This window comes from Mytilus trossulus, chromosome 1 (assembly GCF_036588685.1).
Source record: "Mytilus trossulus isolate FHL-02 chromosome 1, PNRI_Mtr1.1.1.hap1, whole genome shotgun sequence".
Lineage (NCBI taxonomy): Eukaryota > Metazoa > Mollusca > Bivalvia > Mytilida > Mytilidae > Mytilus > Mytilus trossulus.
The window spans coordinates 19,949,905-19,974,360 of NC_086373.1; the positions used below are offsets into that span (position 1 = coordinate 19,949,905).

Here is a 24,456-nt window from a genome sequence, read left to right on the forward strand (position 1 = left end):
TAGAATATTTTTATTTCCCCAAATTACAGGGCCCATAAAGGGGATAAAATCAGATACAATTGATTTACATAATTGGTAACAACAACAGTATATAATTAGCAACACTATAAAATATGTGTAATGCTGTAGAAGTTTCTATTTATTGTATACTTTTTTTTTTATTTCTGTAATACTAAACTAGAGGCTCTAAAGAGCCTGTGTCGCTCACCATGGTATATGTGAATTAAACAAAGGAAGCAGACAGTTCATGACAAAATTGTGTTTAGGAGATTGTGATGTGTTTGTACATCTTACTTTACTGAACATTCTTGCTGCTTACAGTTATCTTTATCTATAATAAACTTGTCCGTGTAGTTTTAGTGGAAAATGTTAGTAAAAATTTACAAATTTTAAGAAAATTGTTAAAAATTGATTTTATAGGACAATAACTTCTTAGGGGGTCAATTGACCATTTTGGTCATTTTGACTTATTTTTGAGTCTTAAATTGCTGTACATTATTGCTGTTTACAGTTTATCTCTATCTATAACAATATTCAAGATAATAACTCAAAACAGCAAAATTTCCTTAAAATTACCAATTTAGGGTTCAGCAACCTAACAACAAGTTGTCCGATTCATCTAAAAATTTCAGGGCAGATAGATCTTGAACAGATAAACAATTTTACCCCTTGTCAGATTTGATCTAAATGCTTTGGTTTTTGAGTTATAAGCCAAAACCCTATGTTCTATTTTTAGCCGTAGCGGCCATCTTTGTTGGTTTATAAAGGGCAATAACTCATTAAGGGGTCAAATGAACATTTTGGTCCTGTTGACTTATTTGCATATCTTACTTTGCTGAACATTTTTGCTGTTTGCAGTTTATCTCTATCCATAATAATATTCAAGATAATATCCAAAAACAGCAAAATTTCCTTCAAATTACCAATTCAGGGGCAGCAACCCAACAACAGGTTGTCCCAATCATCTTAAAATATCAGGGCAGATAGATCTTGACCAGATAATCAATTTTACCTCTTGTCAGATTTGCTCTAAAAGCTTTGGTTTTTGAGTAATAACCAAAAACTGCATTTAACCTCCATGTTCTATTTTTAGCCGTAGCGGCCATCTTGGTTTGATGCTTGGTCACCGGACACATTTTTTAAACTTAATACCCCAAAGATGATTGTGGCCAAGTATGTATTAATTTGGCCCGGTAGTTTCAGAGGAGAAGTAAAAGATCATGGAGATTTACGAAAAATGGTTAAAAATTGACTATAAAGGGCAATAACTCCTAAAGAGGTCAACTGACCATTTTGGTCATGTTGACTTATTTGTAAATCTTACTCTGCTGAACATTATTGCTGTTTACAGTTTATCTCCATCTATAATAATATTCAAGATAATAACCAAAAACAGTAAAATTTCCTTAAAATTACCAATTTATGGGCAGCAACCCAACAATGGGTTGTCTGATTCATCTAAAAATTTCATGTCATACAGATCTTGACCTGATAAAGAATTTTACTTCATGTCAGATTTGCTCTAAATGCTTTGGTTTTTGAGTTATAAGCCAAAAACTGCATTTTACCCCTTTGTTCTATTTTTAGCCATGGCGGCCATCTTGGTTGGTTGACAAGGTCACACAACACAATTTTTAAACTAGATACATCACTGATGATTGTGGCCAAGTTTGGTTTAAATTTGGCCCAGTAGTTTCAGAGGAGAAGATTTTTGTAAAAGTTAACGACGACGGACGACGACGAACGGCGGACGCCAAGTGATGAGAAAAGCTCACTTGGCCTTTTAGGCCAGGTGAGCTTAAAAGGTTAAAATAGTATCCTAAAACTATAATATATGACAATATAGCCCAACAACCGTTGACACTTGTTCTAATAAAACAATGGCATGAAAATAAATATTTGTTATAAAAGTTATAAGTAGTTACTAAAAGCTACCATTAAAACAGAGCATGAATATTCATTCAAAATGAAATGGTATAGTGTAGTGTTGAATCACCCACATATCATAATAAAAAGAGGTGTCCATTTCACTCACTCAAACTTTTTTGAAAAGCTTTCAAGGAATAGGCCTCACTTATAAAAATTTCACACACTTTAAAAATAAAGTTTTTTCATTGGTTTGAAAACCCCAAAATCATTTCAATATGAAAGTAAAATAGTATGTACACACTAACATTTAATGAATGGCTATCATTTATTTTGAATTTATTGAACCATAAAACTAATTTTTGACTCTTCACATTGAATAATCCGCGAAGCGGATTATGTAAAATGTGAAGAGTCAAAAATTAGTTTTATGGTTCAATAAAATCAAAATAAATTATTGCCATTCATTATAAATAAATTTCTATCAAAAATAAGGCTCAAAGAACTGTTTATATAATTTGTATTAACAAAAACAACGTACACACATGTTGGCGTATGAATACTCAACGTCATAGTGGGCGTGTCGCCATAAAAATTGACAACATTGAAAATAAAACTAATAATTTTAACCTATCAGAAGACAGTTGATACACCAAATTTATTTATTATATAATGCAGTCTTTGTATAAAACAGTGATATCAGTTCCTTAGTTAATGAGAATTTATATCGATGACTTAGTTTAGGAGAATTTATATCGATGGCTTAGTTAAGGAGAATTTATATCGATGACTTAGTTTAGGAGAATTTATATTGATGTCTTAGTTTTGGAGAATTTATATTGATGACTTAGTTTAGGAGAATTTATATCGATGGCTTAGTTAAGGAGAATTTATATCGATGACTTAGTTTAGGAGAATTTGTAAATGAAGAATGTTTACCTGTCTAATTATGAGAAGAAATAGCATTAATTTTTATGGAAATCTTATCAATAAATAGCAAACAGCACAATTCCATTATGTACGATGGATTCTGTGTTATGTATGTTGATATCTTACTTTTGTTATGTTTTGTATCCGTTAGTACTTCCTGAAGTTTATCTTGTAGTTTCTCTCCCCTTTTTCTCTCTGCATGTAACTGCCTTTTCAGATCTTTTAACTAAAACAAAAACATGCAATTAAGAATAAATAAGTAGGCGGTTTTGGATTTATTTTTTCATATATATCCCAGAAAATCTCTTTTATGACTGTAAACATAAGTCTAAACAAATATAAACTGAGGAATTAATTTTATTCTAAAAGTGACCAAGAACTAGAGCCTTTTTATGCACTTTGAATTAATGATAATTTAAAAACCAGAAAAAAAACAATGTGTAAATTTGCATCTTCCCACTGTTAGACCAAAAATTTAACACATAATACTTACTAAAATTGGTAATGTCTATATGCAATAAATTATTTATAACAGTTGACTAGATTTCACTTACTGTTTTTAAACCTTTCTTTTCATGAATTTTTTTCTCATCTACACCATCTTTTAGTTCCTGAAACGAAACAATTACTGCATATCTAAAAACAAAACATTATAACAGTACTTATGGACAAAAGTGCAGTTACTACTTTAAGCAAGTGAACTATACAAATAAAATTTGACATCATATTGAATATCTATTTATCAATTTTCAATCAAAAATTAAGACCAATTAAGAAATGATGATGCACTATGCTAACATGTTTGGTTGAGATATTCTAATTGATCCAGATGTCATTTACAAGAATGCTTATACTTTCCAACCTAATAAACAAGGACGAAAGCTGTATCTCTTTTTATCCTGCAATTGGGTGTCCTACTATACAGATACAGCCCTACAGATATCGCTATGCTGTATCTGTATACTATACAGATATTGCTTAAAAGCTCCACCCACTGCTGAACTGAGTATTATGTGAACCTGCTTGACCTCAGAATGTGTATTGCAGTAGTCCCATTCCAATGATGTATTTATTGCAAATTAACGATTACTTTTTCAAACATTTCTTTAGAGCAATAAGAATCACACCCTTATTCTGATAACATACACAATCATACACACATGAACAGCAGTCGTTTTTATGATTACAACTATTGATATGTGTAAGATTGTGTGACAAGAACAACCATGTCAATTTTAGCATGCATGTTTAGTGAATGTCAAGTCTGAAGCTTAGGACCATTCGTACACTCCTGTTTCAAATTGGACAATGTTTAGTTATCTGTTTTAAGTGTTGAAACTAGTTGTTATGTTAAAATAGATAACAATTCACCTTTAGCGATGTATGATTGTTGACCATTCATGATTCTTTTTTTTGCAAACCTGTCTTCAGCTGAATGTGTGATTACTGTATTGTATTACTACACGGGCCTCAAGAGGTTAAAAATCGAAAATAAATGCAAAACATGTGTTTTTGTGTCTTTCAAAACACAAATAATATATAGAATTAATTGCAGGATAAAGACAATAACTGTTTAGTGTCTTCAAATATCAGCTGCATTTGTACTTGGCTTGAAACAGGTGTAATAGCTCTCTAAAAGATTGCATACACCTTGTTTCCTAGCCTCGTACAAATACAGCTGATATTTAAAGACACTAAACAGTTATTGTCTATATAATTGGACATCAAACACACACAGCAAAGTTAATTAGGATGTATGACAAATACACCAACAATTTTACCTGTTGTAACTTTACTACTTTTTCTTTTTCTTCATCCATTTCTGTCTGAAGGGTCTTTTCTTTTTCAACATATTCCTGCAAAATAGTGTTCTTTCATTATGAAATTATGATTTTAAAAGTACTTTATATTAAAGTTATATCTGTTGTGTTTTGTGCCTGTTTGAAATAGAAAAAACAAGAAAGCTTCACATACCCCCAGTAGTAAATCAGTGTCAGATAATAGGAAGTAGGTGGATGAGAGATCTAGAAATGCTCACATATTACATACAACTCATCGCTGTGTATGCTTCCAACCAAGTATAATTCTTATATCATTTGCATATCTGTAAATACTTGAATTGGATTGGACAAGTAGAATTTTCGTCTTGGTTTACACTTCGATAAACCATGTTACCGAAACTACTTTTGCAATCTATTCATGCGCGATACACTCTCATAAAGGGATACTGGGATTTTCAGCAAGTTGAGATTATAAAACAATTGCATAACAGTTGTTTCTATTCTAATGCTTATATAACCAAAAACAAAGAAATAACATAAATGTATAAAAAATAAAATTTAAATAAAATTCCGGGAAACTTCACAAATGATTTTGCGAATTTACGTCATGGCAAAACACGACGTCATACGATTGAAAACTTTCAGACGGAAGATTATTTTGTTATTTGTACGCTTCAAATTCGGATAGTATCTAATTAAAATGAAGTTTTTGAGGTAGGTGCTAGTTCATTTTAGATTCTGCTGCATTTATCGAAGATTTTATTTTTTTAGAAAGTCAAGATGGCGGCGTACTCCTTAGTTACGACTGGTCATTGTGCTTCTGATGGTACATATATCTACTTAGCCATCAAAGTAATAATGTAAATTAATAATCGCGTAATTTTAGCTGAAGAATTATAAGGATTAAACACATTTTTTCTAGAGGTTATTGATGTGTAAACCTGGTCTCTAACTCACAAACTTGACATAAAAGTCCTTCGGACTTTTATTCAGTTTGTGAGTTAACCGCCCCGGTCTACACATCAATAACCTCTAGAAAAAATGTGTTTAATCCTATAATGAAGTCTTTCTGTTCAGTAATACTTGACAAATGTGAGACTAAAAATTTTAATTTCATTAAATATATTGAAAAAGACTGCTGACCAAATATAACTTCTTTTTGATTATTATTACTTGAGAATTATAATGAAAGCAGTGAATGCTATACTTTGCAGTTGTGGTACCAATTAAGCAGTAAAATCAAACAAACATAAGTATAAACTAATATTGCTTTCAATAAAGTTTGGATTTGTAGCTTTGTCATCCACATTTAAATTAGTGGCGACAGTAGATTGCCTTTGTTTAAATGACATAAATTAATTACCAAGATATGTTTCTGTCTAAAAAAAATTAAAACTGAGGGAATTTCAAGAACTCCAAAAGGTGACCAGGTTCAACAATAGGCTCATGGTCTCCTCTTGTGCAAGCATTATCCAAAAGGCCTAGAAAATTAAATACATGTTTATATTACCTTTATCTTAGATGAATGATCTTCTGCAGCACTTTCTTTCTCCTTCAGGAATTTTTCCTCTAAAGAAGATATTTCTATATCATGTTTCTGGAGGATATCTGTCATCTCTGCCTCTCTCTCTTCTTTATACAAATTAAATTGTTCCTGCAAAAATATACATATGATCACACTGATACCTTTTCAGTTTCATTGGCCTGTATCACATTTCTTAACTAGAGGCTCTCAAGAGCCTGTGTCGCTCACCTTGGTCTATGTGCATATTAAACAATGGACACAGATAAATTCATAACAAAATTGTGTTTTGATGATGGTGATGTGTTTGTAGATCTTACTTTACTGAAAATTGTTGTTGCTACAATTATATCTATATATAATGATAAACAATTTAACTTCATGTCAGATTTGCCCTTAATGCTTTGGTTTTTGAGTTATAAGCCAAAAACTGCATTTTACCCCAATGTTCTATTTTTAGCCATGGAGGCCATCTTGGTTGGTTGACTGGGTCACCGGACACAATTTTTTAACTAACTACCCCAATGATGATTGAGGCCAAGTTTGGTTTAATTTGGCCAAGTAGTTTCAGAGGAGAAGATTTTTGTAAAAGATAACTAAAATTTACAAAAAATGGGTAAAAATTGACTAGAAAGGGCAATAACTCCTAAAGGGGTCAACTGACCATTTTGGTCCTGTTGACTTATTTGTAAATCTTACTTTGCTGAACATTATTGCTGTTTACAGTTTATCTTTATCTATTATGTTATTCAAGATAATAACCAAAAACAGCAAAATTTCCTTAAAATTACCAATTCAGGGGCAGCAACCCAACAACCGGTTGTTCGATTCATCTGAAAATTTCAGGGCAGATAGATCTTGACATGATGAACAATTTTACTTCATGTCAGATTTGCCCTTAATGCTTTGGTTTTTGAGTTATAAGCCAAAAACTGCATTTTACCCCTATGTTCTATTTTTAGCCATGGTGGCCATCTTGGTTGGTTGACCGGATAACCGGACACAATTTTTAAACTAGATACCCCAATGATGATTGTGGCTAAGTTTGGTTTAATTTGGCCCAGTAGTTTTAGAGGAGAAGATTATTGTAAAAATTAACAACAACGGACGACTTTATTTCAAGCATGTAAAATATGTCATTAATTCTTCTGTACTAGTAAAATTTCTTTAAATGTATACCTCAGTTTCTTTTAGTCTTCTTTCCAACCATCCTTTGGCTTCCTCTAAACTGCTGACTTGTATCTTTATCTCCTCAAACTGAGACTTCATCTTCTCTAATTCAGTTACCCTTTTCTGCAAAATTACAATTTAATAATTGATTAACCATTTGTTTACATGTTTTTCATTTAGAATATTTGAAATAAAAGTTCCTACAGCACACATTACATTCTTGTCACCTTTCCTCTGAAAACAAGTATTGGTTCATCTAAGACTTTTCACTCTATATAGTAAAAGTACAAATAGTTTCTGCCTGAAGTTAGAAACCTCTGCAGGAGTTGTTAGTTGTGTCTTAACATCTTATGTCATTTCTTACATGTGATGGTTGATAGCAAATCTTTAAAAGGATCTGTTCACAACCTTTCTAGACTTCTGATGATTTACTGCTTGACCTATTGTTTGAACAATGATTACATTTAACTCTAGATATCTTTTGATATTTTGTTTGCCTTATTAGTTTTAAGTCTTATGGAAACCCTACTCCACATATATTTTTATTCATAGAAAAGTTAATAAAGACTAAACATCACAAATATAGTAACATACATGTTCAGTATTGAGTTTTGTTTGTAGATTTCTGACTTCAGCTTCCTGTTCTTCTTCCATTAGACGTAACTTCTCCTGATGACTGGCGCTGTCTCTCTGGTATTTATTAGCTAACTCATCTAACATGGACTTTCGCTTTTCTGCAACCTAAAACATCAAAACTTACTGCTAGTCATTTTTCTTTTACAAACCAACAAATACTTTTAGGAACAGAAATTTTTTAGTGAAGTAGTTGAAAAAAGATTTTTTTTTTGAAAGAGCAAATCATAGCCAATGAATCATTTAAAAAGTCAGCATGGCAACACTTGCTTCTAGAACCAAACATTGACAGATGATCAACATCATAACCAATAATATGACTAGAGTCACCGCAACAATCAGGAATCTGAAAAGTTTTCTAAGAGACTACCGGTAAACACTTTACATTTTTATGATTTGACATTATGCATGTCTTTCAACATGGCTTTATATATATTTAGATTTATCATTATTTTGTGCATTTTTCCTTTGATCTTTTTTTGTAATAATTTTTCACATCATGCCACTCGCTTCATATGGAACATTGTCGCTAGAAACTAATTAAGGAGCCACTTGGTGTTGATAATGAAATTGACAACGTCGTCATTGGTAAAATAGTGATAAACAGATTATCATTGGTCATCTCAACTCAATTGCTTTTCTCGCTTTTGCAGTGACCGGCTCAAGCAGGAAAATCCATCTCGTTGAGATAACCAACAATAATCTATTAAAACACAAAACCTTCACAGTATAATCAACAGATTAAGTATTCACTACAAAATCTAAAATCAACGTAATGTCACCATGCGAAATCCATAAAATACAATCCCCATTCGTTTGTTTGCTTCTTAAATGCTGTGTTCATCATGTTGCAGCAGTAAGACTAATCTTATTCACAGTTCCTCACCTTATTGACTTCTTGCCATTGTTGAATGTGTCCTTCTCTTTCTTGTTGTAAAGCATATAACTGGTCTAGAGTTTCCTGGTTGGCAGTTTTAATGGCCTGTAATTAATGGTCATACTTAAAAACATACTTATTTTATTTTCCAAATTATGTCATAATTTTTAATCATTTATCTAATTCAACTGCACTTTTATTATATAAGCCAATTTAACCTTTTCACATATTTCCATTAAAATGTAAATATAAATTTGAAAGAAGATATCTCGTAGACATCACCCCCATGTATTATTTTTATTAACAATCTATTGTGTTTTATACAAATAGGGTTTTAGAACCATTATTCAGATGCTGGCCAGTAATTGTCTTTGTTCTATCAGTTCATTCATTTATAAGATTTCTTATATTCCTGCATTTTGTTGATGTTTCTTATCAAAGGAAAAGTTGCAGTTCTATTGAATTAAAAGCATCCAACACCTATTACTTTATTGTCAATTTAAAGTCATACAAACCTGTAACTGAGTGACTAGATCACTCTTCTCTAGAAGTAGTTTAGAAGTTGTATTCCTGAGTTCCTCTACTTGTTGTTCATACTTTGTAGAACATTCTTTAACTTTCTGACTATTTACAATGTCTGATGCATCAATCTTAAATGAATAAACATAAATAAGGGACGACATCAAAAGTTCAATGAAGGATAAAAAACTTAATTCAAATAGTTTTTTCACTGACCCCCCTACCCCCCTATTAACTTAATTTGGGAAAAATTTATTGACCCATATGGATATATGTAAAGATCAATGTCGGATAACCAAATCTTGCAGCAGTTCAACCCTGCACCCCAAACTATTTGAATTAAGTTTGTTATCTTACATTGATCTTTTGATGACGTCCCTAACAAGTATCAATATATCAATATTTAAATGTTGATCATAAAAAGCTATCCTCTATGAAAACTGCTTAATAATTACAAATATTGTAGTCCTAACATTTTTAACAGACATATTCACCTACAGATATTTTTTTAATGTTGGCTTCAAATATGCTAATATTGCACTACAATTCTATATGCTGTGGTATCAATACTCTTTTAAGGTGCTCTAAATTGAATTTACAATTCATTTTTTATGTCTTGACTTGGTTACAAGCTTTCAGAAGAGATCAGGAAAATGTAAATTGTCTATAAATGAAAGTCAGATGAATTACTGACAGACAGACAGACCGACACAAAGTGAACTAAAACAGGATGAGTCATGTAAACAGAAAATTTGATTGGGAAACCCTTAACAAACTCCAAATTTTTGTGGTTGATTTTTCATTTACCATAAATCAATAATGATTGGTATCTTAATTTTTTTTTATAAAAAAAAAACAAAAAACAAATCAACGGATGATATTATTATATTAAAGAAAGAAAAAGTGCCATCAAACCTGTTGTTGGAGAGCTTGTAGTTTACTCTGTAAATGTTTAACATTTTGGTCGGATGATTCATTTCTTTCTTCCAATGACTGAAAACACAATTACACTATTTTCATACTCAAAATTCATACATTTTTTACTAGTTGTTGGATATTCTTATACTATAATAGTCTAGATTCTAGCCTAAAACCAAAACTTTTGTCCTAATATGTATATTGTTGGTGACCTTCTGCTGTTGTTTTTTCTATGGTCTGGTTGTTGTCTCTTTGACACATTCCCCATTTCCATTCTCAATTTTATTTCAAGCAAGAAAGGTATATAGAAAGACTGGAATCATTATCTTATGTTTAAATATAAAAAAAAAATTAAAAAAAATTTGTGTTAATCCTATATGGATCCATGGTAAAACTCTAGTTCAAGGAGACAAATCTGAAGTAAAAGTTCTATCGATTGTTGGTTATCACTCTTGTCTCATACAAACAGCCCTCAGAGAAAAAGATAGCTTTCTACATTTTACAAGATCTTACATATATTTCATTAGGCATCTTTACACAAAGTATAACTGATGTTGGAATGAAATTAACTTTCATTGAGAAAATCATTAAAGCCGTCTGTATATTTTTCTTAATTTGTGATTTTTAAAAAAGATTTTAGTTAAAAAGATACAAGATTGGGTTTGAAACATACCTGTTTACTCCTTTGAACTTCCTGCTGCAGTTTATTTATCTGGTCAGTATAATATATTTTGTCTCTGTCTCTACTTGACTGGGATTCTTCTAGTTTTTGGCTATAAATTAGAATAATGTTTTCTCAACAAATAACTCATGTGTTCCTCAATTTGATTTTGGCGTCTTCATGTCAACTAAATAACAGATAACATTGGATAGTGTACCATAACAGCAATTTTCATGTATGGCATATAGATTTACCTCAATATCCATAATACCTTACATGTGAGACTACTATACATCCCACAATATTCCCTACCCAATTGGAAGTAGAAACTCATTCAGAGTTAAACCAGTTGAAATGGTACAAAATTTTCAGTGAGTGTTCTTCATTTTGGTAATTATACATTATTAACTTTTTTTCATTCACATATCAGACCAATAATTGTGACGAAATAACTTATTTAATCCCATAAGAGCCTCATTTTATTTACTTCAGCATTTTCATATCTTCAAATTATCCACTGCAAGTGGCTAAACGTATAAACAAGAATAAAACCTTTTTTTGCATTTTTCCAGGATATTTTTCTTTTTTTAGTTTTATTTTCCTGAGGTTTTATGACAACTGTAGCATACTTTGACTTGTACAGTTAGGTGTTGGTTCACTTGTGTATATTCCATAATGTAACAAGTGTTTTTGAATTAATTGATTGATTGGTGTTTAACACCACTTTTAATACAATAATCTATTTTGTGGCTGTCTGTTTTTATTGGTGTGGAGGAAACAGGGAGAGCCACTGACCTTTGGCTGGAAAACTGACAATACTAATCAATTAAGATTGGAGCCGAATGCACCTGCAATGTGTGGGATTTTATAATTGAAATCAATTCATAAATCTACGGTATATATATTTTAAAAAATATCATGAACACAGGAAAAAGTGATTAACTGATTAATTAGTGATTGTATTTTACACAAATTTGTATATCAAATATCTTACTTTGTTTCTTTAAATAGATTTTCTTTCTCTTCTTGTAAATGGATGAAGCTACATAAATATATTAAAAATAAGTAAATGTTCCTCAATTTCAATAGAAAATAAATAGAGTTACATGTCTTTACATAATTATATTACCATGACAAAGCCTTTTCAAAGATTTATGATATTTTACATGTTTTAAAAGAACCTTAAAGTCGGAATAGATCAGAACCATTAAAATACACTAATTTCTGAATATATTATCCAATGATTTCTTGTAAATTCCTTTTTAATTCCATTCTTTAGTAATGTTGAGGATTGCAGGAACGTTATGCGTTCGTATGTGTGCCATTGCCACTGACGATGTGACGTCATGTTTCTATGTATATTGTATGTATGATTCTATGCTTGTCTGAATAAATGTTGAACTACACGATTGTATTTATTGTTAGTCAAACACTAAAAGAACACAACGCGAAGTACTAACACACTCAAAACCCAACAAGTAATGTGCTTTCATGTTTTTTTTAAGATCAGTACCTTTAATACAAAATTCAAGTATAATGGTAGAGATGGTAAAGCAACTTTGACTTTGTAGGATCAAGGATGAAAAAACAAAAACTTTTTTTTCATTCTTCTTATTTTTACAACATACCTTTCTTGTTTCTTCTTTAACTTTTCAGATGTCTATGAATAAATAGATAGCATTTAAAATTTATAAAATTACTAAGAAAAGGGAGAAGGTTTGGATCCATTAAAACGTTTAATCCTGCTGCAAATGTTTGCACCTGTCGTAAGTCAGGAATCTGATGTACAGTAGTTGTCATTTGTTTATGTAATATATACATGTTTCTCGTTTCTCGTTTTGTTTATATAGATTAGACCGTTGGTTTTCCCCTTTGAATGGTTTTACACTAGGAATTTTGGGGCCCTTTATAGCTTGTTGTTCGGTGTGAGCCAAGGCTCCGTGTTGAAGGCCGTACTTTAACCTATAATGGTTTACTTTTTAAATTGTTATTTGGATGGAGAGTTGTCTCATTGGCACTCACACCACATCTTCCTATATCTATGTGTGTATTTTTTCTCTCAATCAAATGAAGAATATTCCATGCTCACCCTATTTCCAATGGCAAGATCACAATCAACCAATACGGTTTCATATATACTGTAAACCAACTTACTTTCACTAGTTTACTTCACGGATATTTTAATTCACGCTTTTCTAATTAACTGTAAGAAGTGTAATTAGAATATAATCCAAGATTTAGATATTTGCAATGATTTATATTCACATTATTTTTCTACTAGCAAAATAAGCAAAAATAAATCACTCACAAAAAAAAGTTGGTTTACAGTAAGTAAGGGAAACCATGGTCAAACCAATTTTGCTTGACAAATTCAAAGAAATATAATCAAGTCTTCACGATAGGATAATTTTCAAGACATTCCTCAAAATATAACTTATCAATGGATTTTACATCATTAGCTTCATAATTTGTGCAACTAGATGAGTAGCAGCTGCTAATAGTTCTGAATCATCACTAACTTGTATTTGGCGTTTTTTGTTTTGAAGTTTCTTTTTATTTTATCAATCTTCCTATAATTTGTGATTTTTTTATTGTCCTATTTAATAGTATTTCCTTTTTTTCTCAGTCTAATTCAATGTCTGTAGACATATATATGATCAAATGAATAAAAGACAATCAACTAATACAATGTATCTTTATCACATGTAGAAAGACAATCAACTAATACAATGTATCTTTATCACATGTAGTTGTATTACCTTATCTAATTCATCTTGTAAATGATCAACTTTTACTTTATTTTCATTCTATAAGAAAAGAAGAATAGAAAAAAAAAATATTAATAAGATACATTCATCTTATGATCATAAGTAAATTGAAGTTCATACAAATATTGAATGATCATCAATAATGTGAACTTATTTAAATAAGCAATATAAATTCCAGTGTTCTCTCCCACGGTTATGTTGAAGCATGCTTGATGGTGCAATTTTTTCATAATGATATTATCTGAATTATAAATTTGGTGCTATGATTTTAGGCAAATTATTTGGAATCCAACGGTACTATCTGAAGAAAGCTTGGAAAAACACTGCTGTAATTATCATTTTAATCTGTATACATGATTTGAAACAAAAACCATTTCCCTATGAACCTTTTTTTAGCAAATCATTTAATTATTTTTATTAAGCATTTTAAGTACTTTTTTTGCTGCCCTTGATGACATTTTAAACAGAATAAACAACAAATCATATCAAAATTGGTTGATGAATGGTTTTGGTTGTAAAAAGGTTTCCTGAAAACATAACTACTTACCTAATGCCAAAATTAAACTTAAACCTAAAATAGCTTAAAATATAGAAATTACAAGCAAACATAATACACTGTAAGAATAACCCTATATCAGACAAAAAAGGAAGATAAGGTTTTCTAAAGGTCTAAGTCATCTCTGAAAATAAAATTGAACAATCCTCACACCTTCTTTTTTATACTTATTGCTTTAATAATATATACGTTTGTTGAAAAGGGGTCCCAAGTCAAAACTGTATGAGCTTAAAATATTGATGAATATGTATATTCTTTAAATTCTGCTTGCCAGGAATACAGGAAAAAAGGAATGATTGTGCGGGTGAAAGGTCAAGTAGCTTTATTCATACTTTACCTTTTGTTTCTGTTAATAAAATCAAAAGGAATTTACAATTCTCGCTCTTGTTAATGGAAAATGTTGTTTAAAACTTTATTTATATAATTTGTCTATTGTAAAGGCTCCATGCAGTTTAAAATTGCTCAACTGGTAGGTTTTCCTTAATACTTAATAAAGCCACAGTTTTTTTAATTTGTTGGTTTACGAATCGGCCGACCCGATTTTGCCGATTTTCAGAATAAAAATAAAATTGACTTTTCATGCTTTTTTATTCCCGCCGACCCTAACAAATGCATTATCCCTGAAAAATAATTAAAATATTTTTTTTATCAAATCAAATGCATTAATCACTAACAAAAGTGATAACACTTTCTGGTTGTGAAAAAATAAAACTTTCAGTTTACGTTTCTATAAATAGACAAATCAATTATAACTGTCCTTGAAATGTCCTCTGCGCAACTAATTTTGCGAACCGAATCCTGTGTTTAAAACCAATAACACCGTAAGTTCGTTTCCCTTATTTGTCATCAGTCCGTAAGATGCATCATCTCAGAGAAATAGACTTGTCCAAATGTGGACAGGTGGAATACATCAGTTAAAGTACTGAATACTAACAAATCATTTGGAATTTTCTTGTTTCATAGAAAATAAAAAAATATCGGCCATTTGGATAAAAAACGGGAATGCATGACAACAGATTAACATGATTTTTCTCGTTTTTCCAGTGGATGAGTCTATTACGTTTTTCGACACTTGTGTTGAAACTTATTTTCGTACGATGTTTTTACATTTTTTTCTTTATTAGTTTTTGTGCTTGAAGATCATTATTCACCAAGTTTTCTGGAATTGATTAAGAATTTATATGCGAATTTGTTTTTCTTGTATGTGAAATAACGAATCAATTTCTTTTTGGCCGTGCAACTGCCCTTTTTTACGGGAAATTATTTAACAATGTCAAACGATGTTTATGACAACTGAGCAATAATATTTCATCGAACTTAAAGTTAAGAAATGATGACAAAATAGCATATTAAACAAACATATTGTTAGAAAGGTGAAATACATGTATATATTTATTTTGCATATTTTTCTGTCTTGAAAGATATTTTTTTTCTTTTTTTTCCGACCGACCGACCCGACTTGTTTATGGGGAAAATCTGTAAACCAACAAATTAAAAAACCGTGGCCAAATGTCAATACCAAAAATAAGAGTGTTCAAAATTACAATGTTCCACGATTAAAGCACTTTTTTTGTTCACACACAGACAACTCTAATAATGATCTATTAAAACTAAAAAGATCAGTCAGGTTTCCATAACTGGATTAAGTCAAGAGCAAGTTAATCTAAAGTCCATTGTCACAATTTTGTTTTAAGAACTTGAAAGTTGGTGTCATTTTACAGCATGCAACACATACAAATTTTGTACTTGCTTCAACCAAACATTGAATTACAAAGGACAAATCTATAATCTATGGATTATAAGTATATCATGAAAATGGTATTTTATACAATGATATATTTCAAAGATATTTCAAGCTTAATGACCTCTGCCTGCATGAGCTCTTTTTCATATGACAACATTAATATTGTAATCAATTTTATTAAGTGCGCCCACCTCTATCGTAGTTAGCTTCTCTCTAAGCATTCTCTTTTCTTCTAACAAGGTGTCAAGTTGTAACTTCAGCACTGAAATGACAATCAATCCAGTGTTTCTTATTCAGTTCTAAGAATAGTAAAAGTAAATTAAAATAAACAAAAGTGTTAACAGAAAATTTTAAATGATTTATTTACCAATGTTAATTCAAAATTAACATATTTATTGGTTGTTGAAAAAGTAATAATAGGTTGATTCTTGTACTAAAGGTTGAAATGCACCGTTTTTCCTTACAAAGTATTCATACTTTATTTACCATACTGTGAAAGTACTTTTATTCGTGGGGTACCAATTTTCGTGGTTTTCGTGGATGCCTTTATCCACGAATTTAAATGTCCAACGAAATAAATCAATCATTGTCCAAATCAAAACACGGAAAGATCCCCATTAGAAGGTTTGACTACTTGAGAATATATTGAGTAACGCCAATCTGAAAATACTTCAATAGCAGTCACAGAACTCTAACCGTATGCAGGATTATACCCATTTAATCTTTTTAAATAACTTTAACTGTTCTGATCTTTTAATTATCATAAAAAATACTTTTGATCAATGAAATTCAGATTTCAGTATTGATATGCTAGTATGGTAAAGTGTTCATTGTATATCCTCCTAGTTCTCGTACATATGGGAAATAACAATTTCATGCTTGGCTTGATTTTGATGAGAGTAATTTGACAATTCGAGATACATTTATAGCATTTGTTTATGTTACTGTTTCCGTTAGGTGACATTTTTATGGCCTAATTAACACCTTTGATGGTCTTTAACCTGTTGATCACTTTATTATGGGTTAAATAGTGTTATCACTACGATTTACACAGTCAATGTTTACTTTGCAATTTCCTTCAATCCAGACTATTTGTAACCTTTGTTTCTAAAGGCTTTAATTTTAATATAATTTTTTTTTAAAACTAAAATCCACGAATTTAAAAACCCACGAACATGTAAATATTGCTCAAACCACGAAAATTGATACCCACGAATTATAGTACTTTCACAGTACTTCTAAAAATCCTCCTATTTTTTCAGATACATACATAAACATGATCCATACCCTCAAGTAAAGATATATGAAACATTAGATGAATTACGTTCTGAACAGTAAACAATAGTATTATGTTTTACCATTAATTTCATGTCCATGTTCCTCAGAAGAAACCTGCACCTCATCTTCAACCTTTAATGCTCTTGGTGATGGCTCTAAAATAATAAATATATTTCATTACATTGGTTGGAATGAATTACATTGATTTCCTAGTGAAATAAAAACTGAAAATGTCACATGTGAAATAAACATCGTTATTTCACTGCTCTGACATCATACAACAATAGGCCTTATCAACACATTGATTAAGTCGACTCAAAACAAATTGTGAATGCGTAGAGAAAAGATATAGTTCCTTACATTTTCTACTTTAATTTCATAAAAAAAGCCATTTGCCAATGTAATAAAAAGAGTAACTAATCAAAGAATTCAAATATTCAAAAATATTCAACTCGTAACCAAACAACACTGGTAATTAACTCATGCGCTATGCACATTCATAAATTAATATTTTGTTAAGTCACTTGTTGAATATTTTTCTCTTTCTTTGATTTGTTAAATATATTCAAGATAAATATTACTCTCAAGTCTAACTGTTGGAATAAATGGGTTCTGATGAATAACATGTTTGCCTGTATCTGACAATGATAGTCCCACTGCAATAGAAAACTTTGATGCATTTCATCAAAAACTCTGGTATTAGTGAACATCATTTGTGCGTTATGGGGACATAGTCACATCAATTCCAATGTTGAGCGAGTGGTTGGAAAACTAGTGTTCTATATTGTCGGAATTATTCAGCAAATTGAATTCTCAAAATTGACAATCAATACTGCTGTCATAAGGGAGTTGTCATTAAGTACCTACAGAACAACCATTATTTCTAGCTTATCCTGCCCAACAACGATCACTGAGACACTTGATAAAGGTTTATAGTGCAGGGATACAGGCCAGCCCCACTATCTGGTAAATGACATCATAAAGGCGCCCATAATTGACAAGTTATTTCAGATGACGGATGAACTCGAAAGTGGTCTATAAATAGGGTTGTATGTTATGTATTCTCCCTTACATACTTATATGCCATCATATTTGTATACTTTTAATCCTCCAAAGATATCTTTTTATTGTTGTTTCATACCAAAAACAAAACAAAAGATAAAAAAAACAAATTTTGTAAATCAATTGTTTTATTTTTCAAATCTCAAATTAAGAAGCTAGGTTATTGTTGTGTAGCACTGAAGAACCTAAGGGACGACATCAAAAGTTCAATGTAGGATGACTTAACTTAATCCACATAGTTTTTTCGCTGACTCCCCTTCTTAAATTAATTTGGGAAAAATTGATTCACCTATATGGATATAATTAAAATCAATTTTAGATTAACAGCAATGTTGGACCCCCCCCCCCCCAAAACTATTCAATTTAAGTTTTTTATCCTACATCGATCTTTTGATGTCATCCCTAAGATATTACCTGTACCAATATCTTCCTGCTGACCACTGTCATCGGTCTCATTAGCACCAGTAGTGGACGACTCTGTTTTGTTCAGTTGTTCATGTAACTTTTCAAACTTATCCTGGCAAGCTAAAAAAAATTATTCTAATATACAATTATGGCCCGTTGAAAAGGTGAATTTCCAAAATTGTCAACACGAGAAGGTTATTTCAATGAGGGCGCAGCCTGAAGTGATTCTTTACATAACAATAAAAAAGACAAGCTGACGTTTGAACATACATTTGTGTTCTAGAACTTCTAGAATGTACAACAATGGTAGTATCTTTTTGTAAAATATTGATGGCCCTGAAAAGGACCATTACTTTATAAGAGAAATCATCAGCTGCTGGCTCTCTATTCATGTCTAACACCTTATTTCGTTGTCTCTTGATGGGCTTCCAGTGTAACGTAAACGCTGCCATTTTGTTTATTTACTTCTGTGACATCATTTTCATGGGAGATAACTCAAGTACAAATCAACAAACTCAAAAGGTTATCCCCCGGTGAATTATAGGGTTATTCACTGCTGGTGGAAATTTTTTGGGTTATTCATCCTTCCTTGTTATTGAATGAAAAACAACCGATTATTCCATGTCACATGATAATGTTTTACCCAATAGAATTGTTTAAAATATATGTAAGGTATAATAATAATATGTTTTTTCTGTAGTACAGTATTTTGTTTACAGACCTGTGAAATTTCTGTAGTACAGTATTTTGTTTACAAACCTGTTAGATTGTTCTGTAGTACAGTATTTTGTTTACAAACCTGTTAAGTATTTCTGTAGTACAGTATTTTGTTTACAAACCTGTAAGATATTTCTGTAGTACAGTATTGTGTTTACAAACCTGTTAAGTTTTTCTGTAGAACATTATTTTGTTTACACACCTGTTGAACTTTTTCTGTAGCACAGTATTTTGTTTACAAACCTGTTAGATTGTTCTGTAGTACAGTATTTTGTTAACAGAACTGTTAAGTTTTTCTGTAGTACAGTATTTTGTTAACAGAACTGTTAAGTTTTTCTGTAGTACTTTATTTTGTTTACAGACCTGTTAGATTTTTGTATAGTACAGTATTTTGTTTATTTCTGTAGTACAGTATTTTGTTTACAAACCTGTTAAGTATTTCTGTAGTACAGTATTTTGTTTACAAACCTGTTAAGTATTTCTGTAGTACAGTATTTTGTTTACAGACCTGTTAAATTTGTCTGTAGTACTGTATTTTGTTTACAGACCTGTTAGATTGTTCTGTAGTACAGTATTTTGTTTACAAACCTGTTAGATTTTTCTGTAGTACAGTATTTTGTTAACAGAACTGTTAGATTTTTCCTATAGTACAGTATTTTGTTTACAAACCTGTTAAGTATTTCTGTAGTACAGTATTTTGTTTACAAACCTGATAAGTTTTTCTGTAGTACAGTGTTTTGTTTACAGACCTGTTAGATTTTTCTGTAGTACCGTATTTTGTTTACAAACCTGTTAAGTTTTTCTGCAGTACAGTATTTTGTGCCTGTAATCTTCTAATTTCATCCTCCAGCTCTGTGTTGTCTGTGTTTTCAGTGGTCACAACTGTATCTTTAGCACTCTGTAATTCTTTTAATTCCTTTTCTAAAACTTCATTTGTTGCTACCAACTAAAAAATATATGATGAAATATTATAAACATACTGCTCTTGGATGAAGATGTTAGGGTAAACTAAAACATGAGGGGAAAATATATCACCCAAGATCAAGTTACATCGAGTGTGTTAATTGTATTTTACTTCCTGTAAAATATAAGGTGTGAGTCACCTTTTGAAGCTTTTTTTCAAGTGAGAGCATTTAATACATTCAAAGAGCTCATTCTCTTATCGATATGGTTCAAGATCATTTATAAATAATATAAAAATAATTCTATTTTATTTGATAGCTATGAATAAGAGCTACATCCACTTTTAAGGTTCCTCATATTAGTTTTTGTAGTTACAGCAGTGAGTTCTTGCATCAATGTTTGATTCTGTAATCTAAAGTCATCTTCCTGACTCAGTAACTTTCTCTGTAAGTTATCACTTTCTTGTAATAGGACTTCAACTTCCTGTCAAAGATAACATTAGTAGGAATTAATTATTTGTTTTCTTAAAGAAATATTCAAAAAAATGTAGTAGAATTGATAATATTCTGGTGAAACAGACTATGCTTGTTGATTTAGATGCTTACCTAAGATTGAAGTAGAGCTCATCCAAAATTGTTTGTGAATGTATCAGACATTTTTTAATTATTTTTGTTAAAATCAAAATAGAACTGACTTCTTGCCAGAATACTTTTTACATATGTATTAATATGACAGTTGTTATCTAATTGTTTGATGTGTTTGTTACAGCACTTCCCAGGTTAGGTGGGGGTTTAGCACTCTAAAAATGTAAACCCCATCACATATTTATGGTTTGTATCTGCCATATTTGTTTTTCAATCATTATTGCAAAATAAATCAAACCTTTCTTTTTCTCTTTAAAATTATTTCACATTTTTCATACCAGTCTGTCACAGTTTACTTTATACATAGCTACTTTAGTACAAGTTATCTTGATGTTCAGTTCTAAAGATGCATATCAAATCATACCACATTTTTATTACTAAAAGGCTGCTATTAAAATTAGACAAGCAAGACTTTTCTGCAATGACTCAAAACTACCAATCTATCTTCTCTTGTAAAAATCTGAGTTATATACCAGATTATCAAATATGTTTGATTTACCTTTGCCTTTTTGCTCTTTTGAATTGCCTGAAAAATAAAATGTACCTTATCTTTACTCCATATTTAACTCTAGTAACCTCAAGGTAGGCAAAGTATAACCTGCCTGGGAAACCAAGGTAGGCTGGACAATAGTGATACTCCCAGAAACAGTTAATACTGGGCAATATGTGTCTTAATGTATTTTTGTCGCAGAGGTGCTAGAATAATACTTTCCCAAATGTTTACACTTGTATCATAAGATTCTAAAACAAGATAACTTTAGTATTTATAAATCAAAATATGTTTATCAATATCTTAATTAAATTGCATTTGTGTTTGATCACTGGAATTCATGCCAGTATTTTATATTACCCAGTATTACCCAGTGAAACCCAGGTTTTCCCAGTTTTTTCCACTAAACTCGGCAGTACTTATAAAACCCAGGTTATTACTAACCCTGAGAAACCTAACTTCTTCTGAAACCTGAACTAACATAACTCATAAATCATTAACAAAATGTACCACATCTTTTCTAATAGAGAGTTACAGTAAAACTTTTCTATTAGAGAGTTACAGTAAAACTTTTCTATTAGAGACTTACAGTAAAACTTCTCTATTACAGAGTTACAGTGAAACTTAATATAAATGTCACTTCTACTTATTGAAACTCAGACGTTTCTGGTCACTTCATGTTTGTACCTCTGTAGTAGTACTTTGAATTCATTAATATTTGTGGGATACCATTTTTTTTGTGAAATTATTGGTATAAGTAAAACAATAAATAAGTCCTTTACTCTGATTCAGCCAAGTAAAAATTATTCAAAGGCTTGAATGCAGACTTTGACAAAACCAGGAATCAAATACCCATAAAAATACAAATTTTCCTCAAGTCATGAAAAACTTGGTACCTTTGAAAATAAATAAATAAAATTGAGAATGGAAATGGAGTATGTGTCAAAGAGACAATCTACACAACCTATATTGATTTAAGGAAGCTGGTTTGTCATGTTTTGGATTTTTTGTCAGATTTTCGGAATCCTCTGGTGTTATCCATTTGAATGCCTTGAAAAAATTTGCCCGGTGACCCCCATTTTTTCTTTTTGAAATTCTTTAACATGTAAATGATAAACCATCTGTATAAGTCTTATAAAATTTTAATTACTTTTTAACAGTTTTTGAGCACTTTAACTTGTCAATGATAAAGCTATAAAAAGTCAAGAGAGAATATTTTCCCGCCAAATTTTCAATGGCTCATATCTCAAATACAAGCACGGTGACCTATATATTTGTTTTGCTCTTTGGATTCCTTTATTAATTCCTTATCAATATAAACTAGTGTTTTGAAAAGTTAATTACTTTGAAACTGAGAAGCGAATTCCCTTAAACACCTCATTCAAAGGTAATCTCTCTTATAAAGTCAGTTCTCTATGATCCTGAGATAAACAGGTACTTGTGATATAAAGTGACTTTAATTAAACTACTAAAATCTTACCTTGTTTGCATTCTGTAATTGTCTGTCTATAGTTTCATTTTTCTCATTCAAAGCAATAGTTTCTAATAATTAACAATAAATCATTTAATGTCAATCAAAATGTTCTGGTCTTCTCAGAATGTTAAAATGTTCATGGTAATAAAGGGCAAAATATAACAAAGCTATTAACAATGTAGGCATTAGTAAAAAAAAACACTCTTAATTTAAGGGTAACTCATATACATATAAATATATACTAGAACACACCTGTGATATTGCAGTTTCGTGACTGAATTTAAGTATATATAACTATGCATACGCCTTATTTTAGTATTGGGATTGTCATCTGATAAAGTCATGCTGATTATAAGATGCGCAGTTTAATCTGCTTTCAAAATCTTTCTGTTTGAACTGTCGACCTAGATCTTATCAATTACATGTATTGGAAATATCAATCATAATTTGGGAAAACAAAAGGTCCTGGAATGGAGTATTTTTCAATCATTGCATTGTCCTATATAATATGTATAAGTTACAAATAAAATTGAGATCTTTGATCATGTTGATTTGCTGTTTTATGTCATGCCCGCTAACAAATTGAAAACAGTACCTATACACCTTATTTTAAGTCAAGATTTTTAGTATTTGTATGGTCACCTTAGAAAGTCTAACAGCATACTACTGATATCTTAGTCAACAACTTACCAACTGGAAATTTAAATAATGTTGAGTTTATTTATTTCATTATGTATATTAGAGAAAAGACATACATAAACATGTATATGAATTTTTTTAACTTTTTTCTTTTGATACTGTTTTTTATAAGGAATTTAAAATGAATGCTTTCTGACCTATTTAGATTTTTGTGATATAAAGTACATAAATATTAAATCATCCCAAAAAATAACGATTGTACAATATCCAAGGTAAACATGACATATTCTCTTTAATGGTTTACGTTTACAAATTGTTATTTGGATGGAGAGTTGTCTCATTGGCACTTATACCACATCTTCCTATATCTATGTACCAACCCAAATTAAAAATAAAAGCAGTTCTTTTTACACAAATCATAATTATGTATTTGGCTGAAAATATTTATATTCAAATATACATTTACAAAAACTTCGTTTGATTATTTGGTTATATCAAGTTGGTCATTAAACTTGCATGGTTCTGTATATATTCATACCTCTTTCAAGTTTCTTGCACTTTCCATCCAATTCATAATTTGTTGTTCTCAAATCAATTAACTGCAACTGAAAAAAAAAAAAATCTTTTGTTATTGCTTTGAATTTGTCTTTCATTATAAGTTATTTATATAATATGAGGTACAATGTAAGAATTCAGACCCAGTCAAATACTCAAGACCCCTTTGGCATTATTTTGGATTCATTATTATTTGTTGTGTACAATTTTTCCAAGGATTTGGCCATATAAATGAATCAGGAATTTAATTGCTGTTTATCACATTAATAGTAACTTAAGTGTGAAAGGTAAAGCAACCTAAAATATATGAAAATAAAAAATGTTTAGTGCATGTTTTTTTTCAT

The 24,456-nt window shown here is 30.5% G+C and overlaps 1 protein-coding gene across 2 annotated transcripts in view; it reads right to left on the bottom strand.

Annotated features, from left to right (window-relative positions):
• The window catches only part of LOC134718037 (GRIP1-associated protein 1-like), a 48,022-nt gene that overhangs the window by 19,434 nt on the left and 4,132 nt on the right, over nt 1–24,456 (bottom strand). For both annotated transcript variants that reach the window (XM_063580546.1, XM_063580541.1), the window contains exons 2-22: nt 24,096–24,162; nt 22,925–22,986; nt 21,454–21,480; nt 20,686–20,793; nt 20,197–20,353; nt 18,700–18,810; nt 17,304–17,378; nt 16,137–16,207; nt 13,637–13,684; nt 12,506–12,537; nt 11,872–11,919; nt 10,890–10,989; nt 10,214–10,291; nt 9,295–9,429; nt 8,789–8,884; nt 7,864–8,010; nt 7,279–7,392; nt 6,088–6,231; nt 4,578–4,652; nt 3,351–3,407; nt 2,923–3,022 (exon numbers count right to left, since the gene is read on the bottom strand). In XM_063580546.1, coding sequence (XP_063436616.1) covers nt 2,923–3,022; nt 3,351–3,407; nt 4,578–4,652; nt 6,088–6,231; nt 7,279–7,392; nt 7,864–8,010; nt 8,789–8,884; nt 9,295–9,429; nt 10,214–10,291; nt 10,890–10,989; nt 11,872–11,919; nt 12,506–12,537; nt 13,637–13,684; nt 16,137–16,207; nt 17,304–17,378; nt 18,700–18,810; nt 20,197–20,353; nt 20,686–20,793; nt 21,454–21,480; nt 22,925–22,986; nt 24,096–24,162 — 1,852 coding nt within the window. The remainder of the gene's footprint in view (nt 1–2,922; nt 3,023–3,350; nt 3,408–4,577; nt 4,653–6,087; nt 6,232–7,278; nt 7,393–7,863; nt 8,011–8,788; nt 8,885–9,294; nt 9,430–10,213; nt 10,292–10,889; nt 10,990–11,871; nt 11,920–12,505; nt 12,538–13,636; nt 13,685–16,136; nt 16,208–17,303; nt 17,379–18,699; nt 18,811–20,196; nt 20,354–20,685; nt 20,794–21,453; nt 21,481–22,924; nt 22,987–24,095; nt 24,163–24,456) is intronic.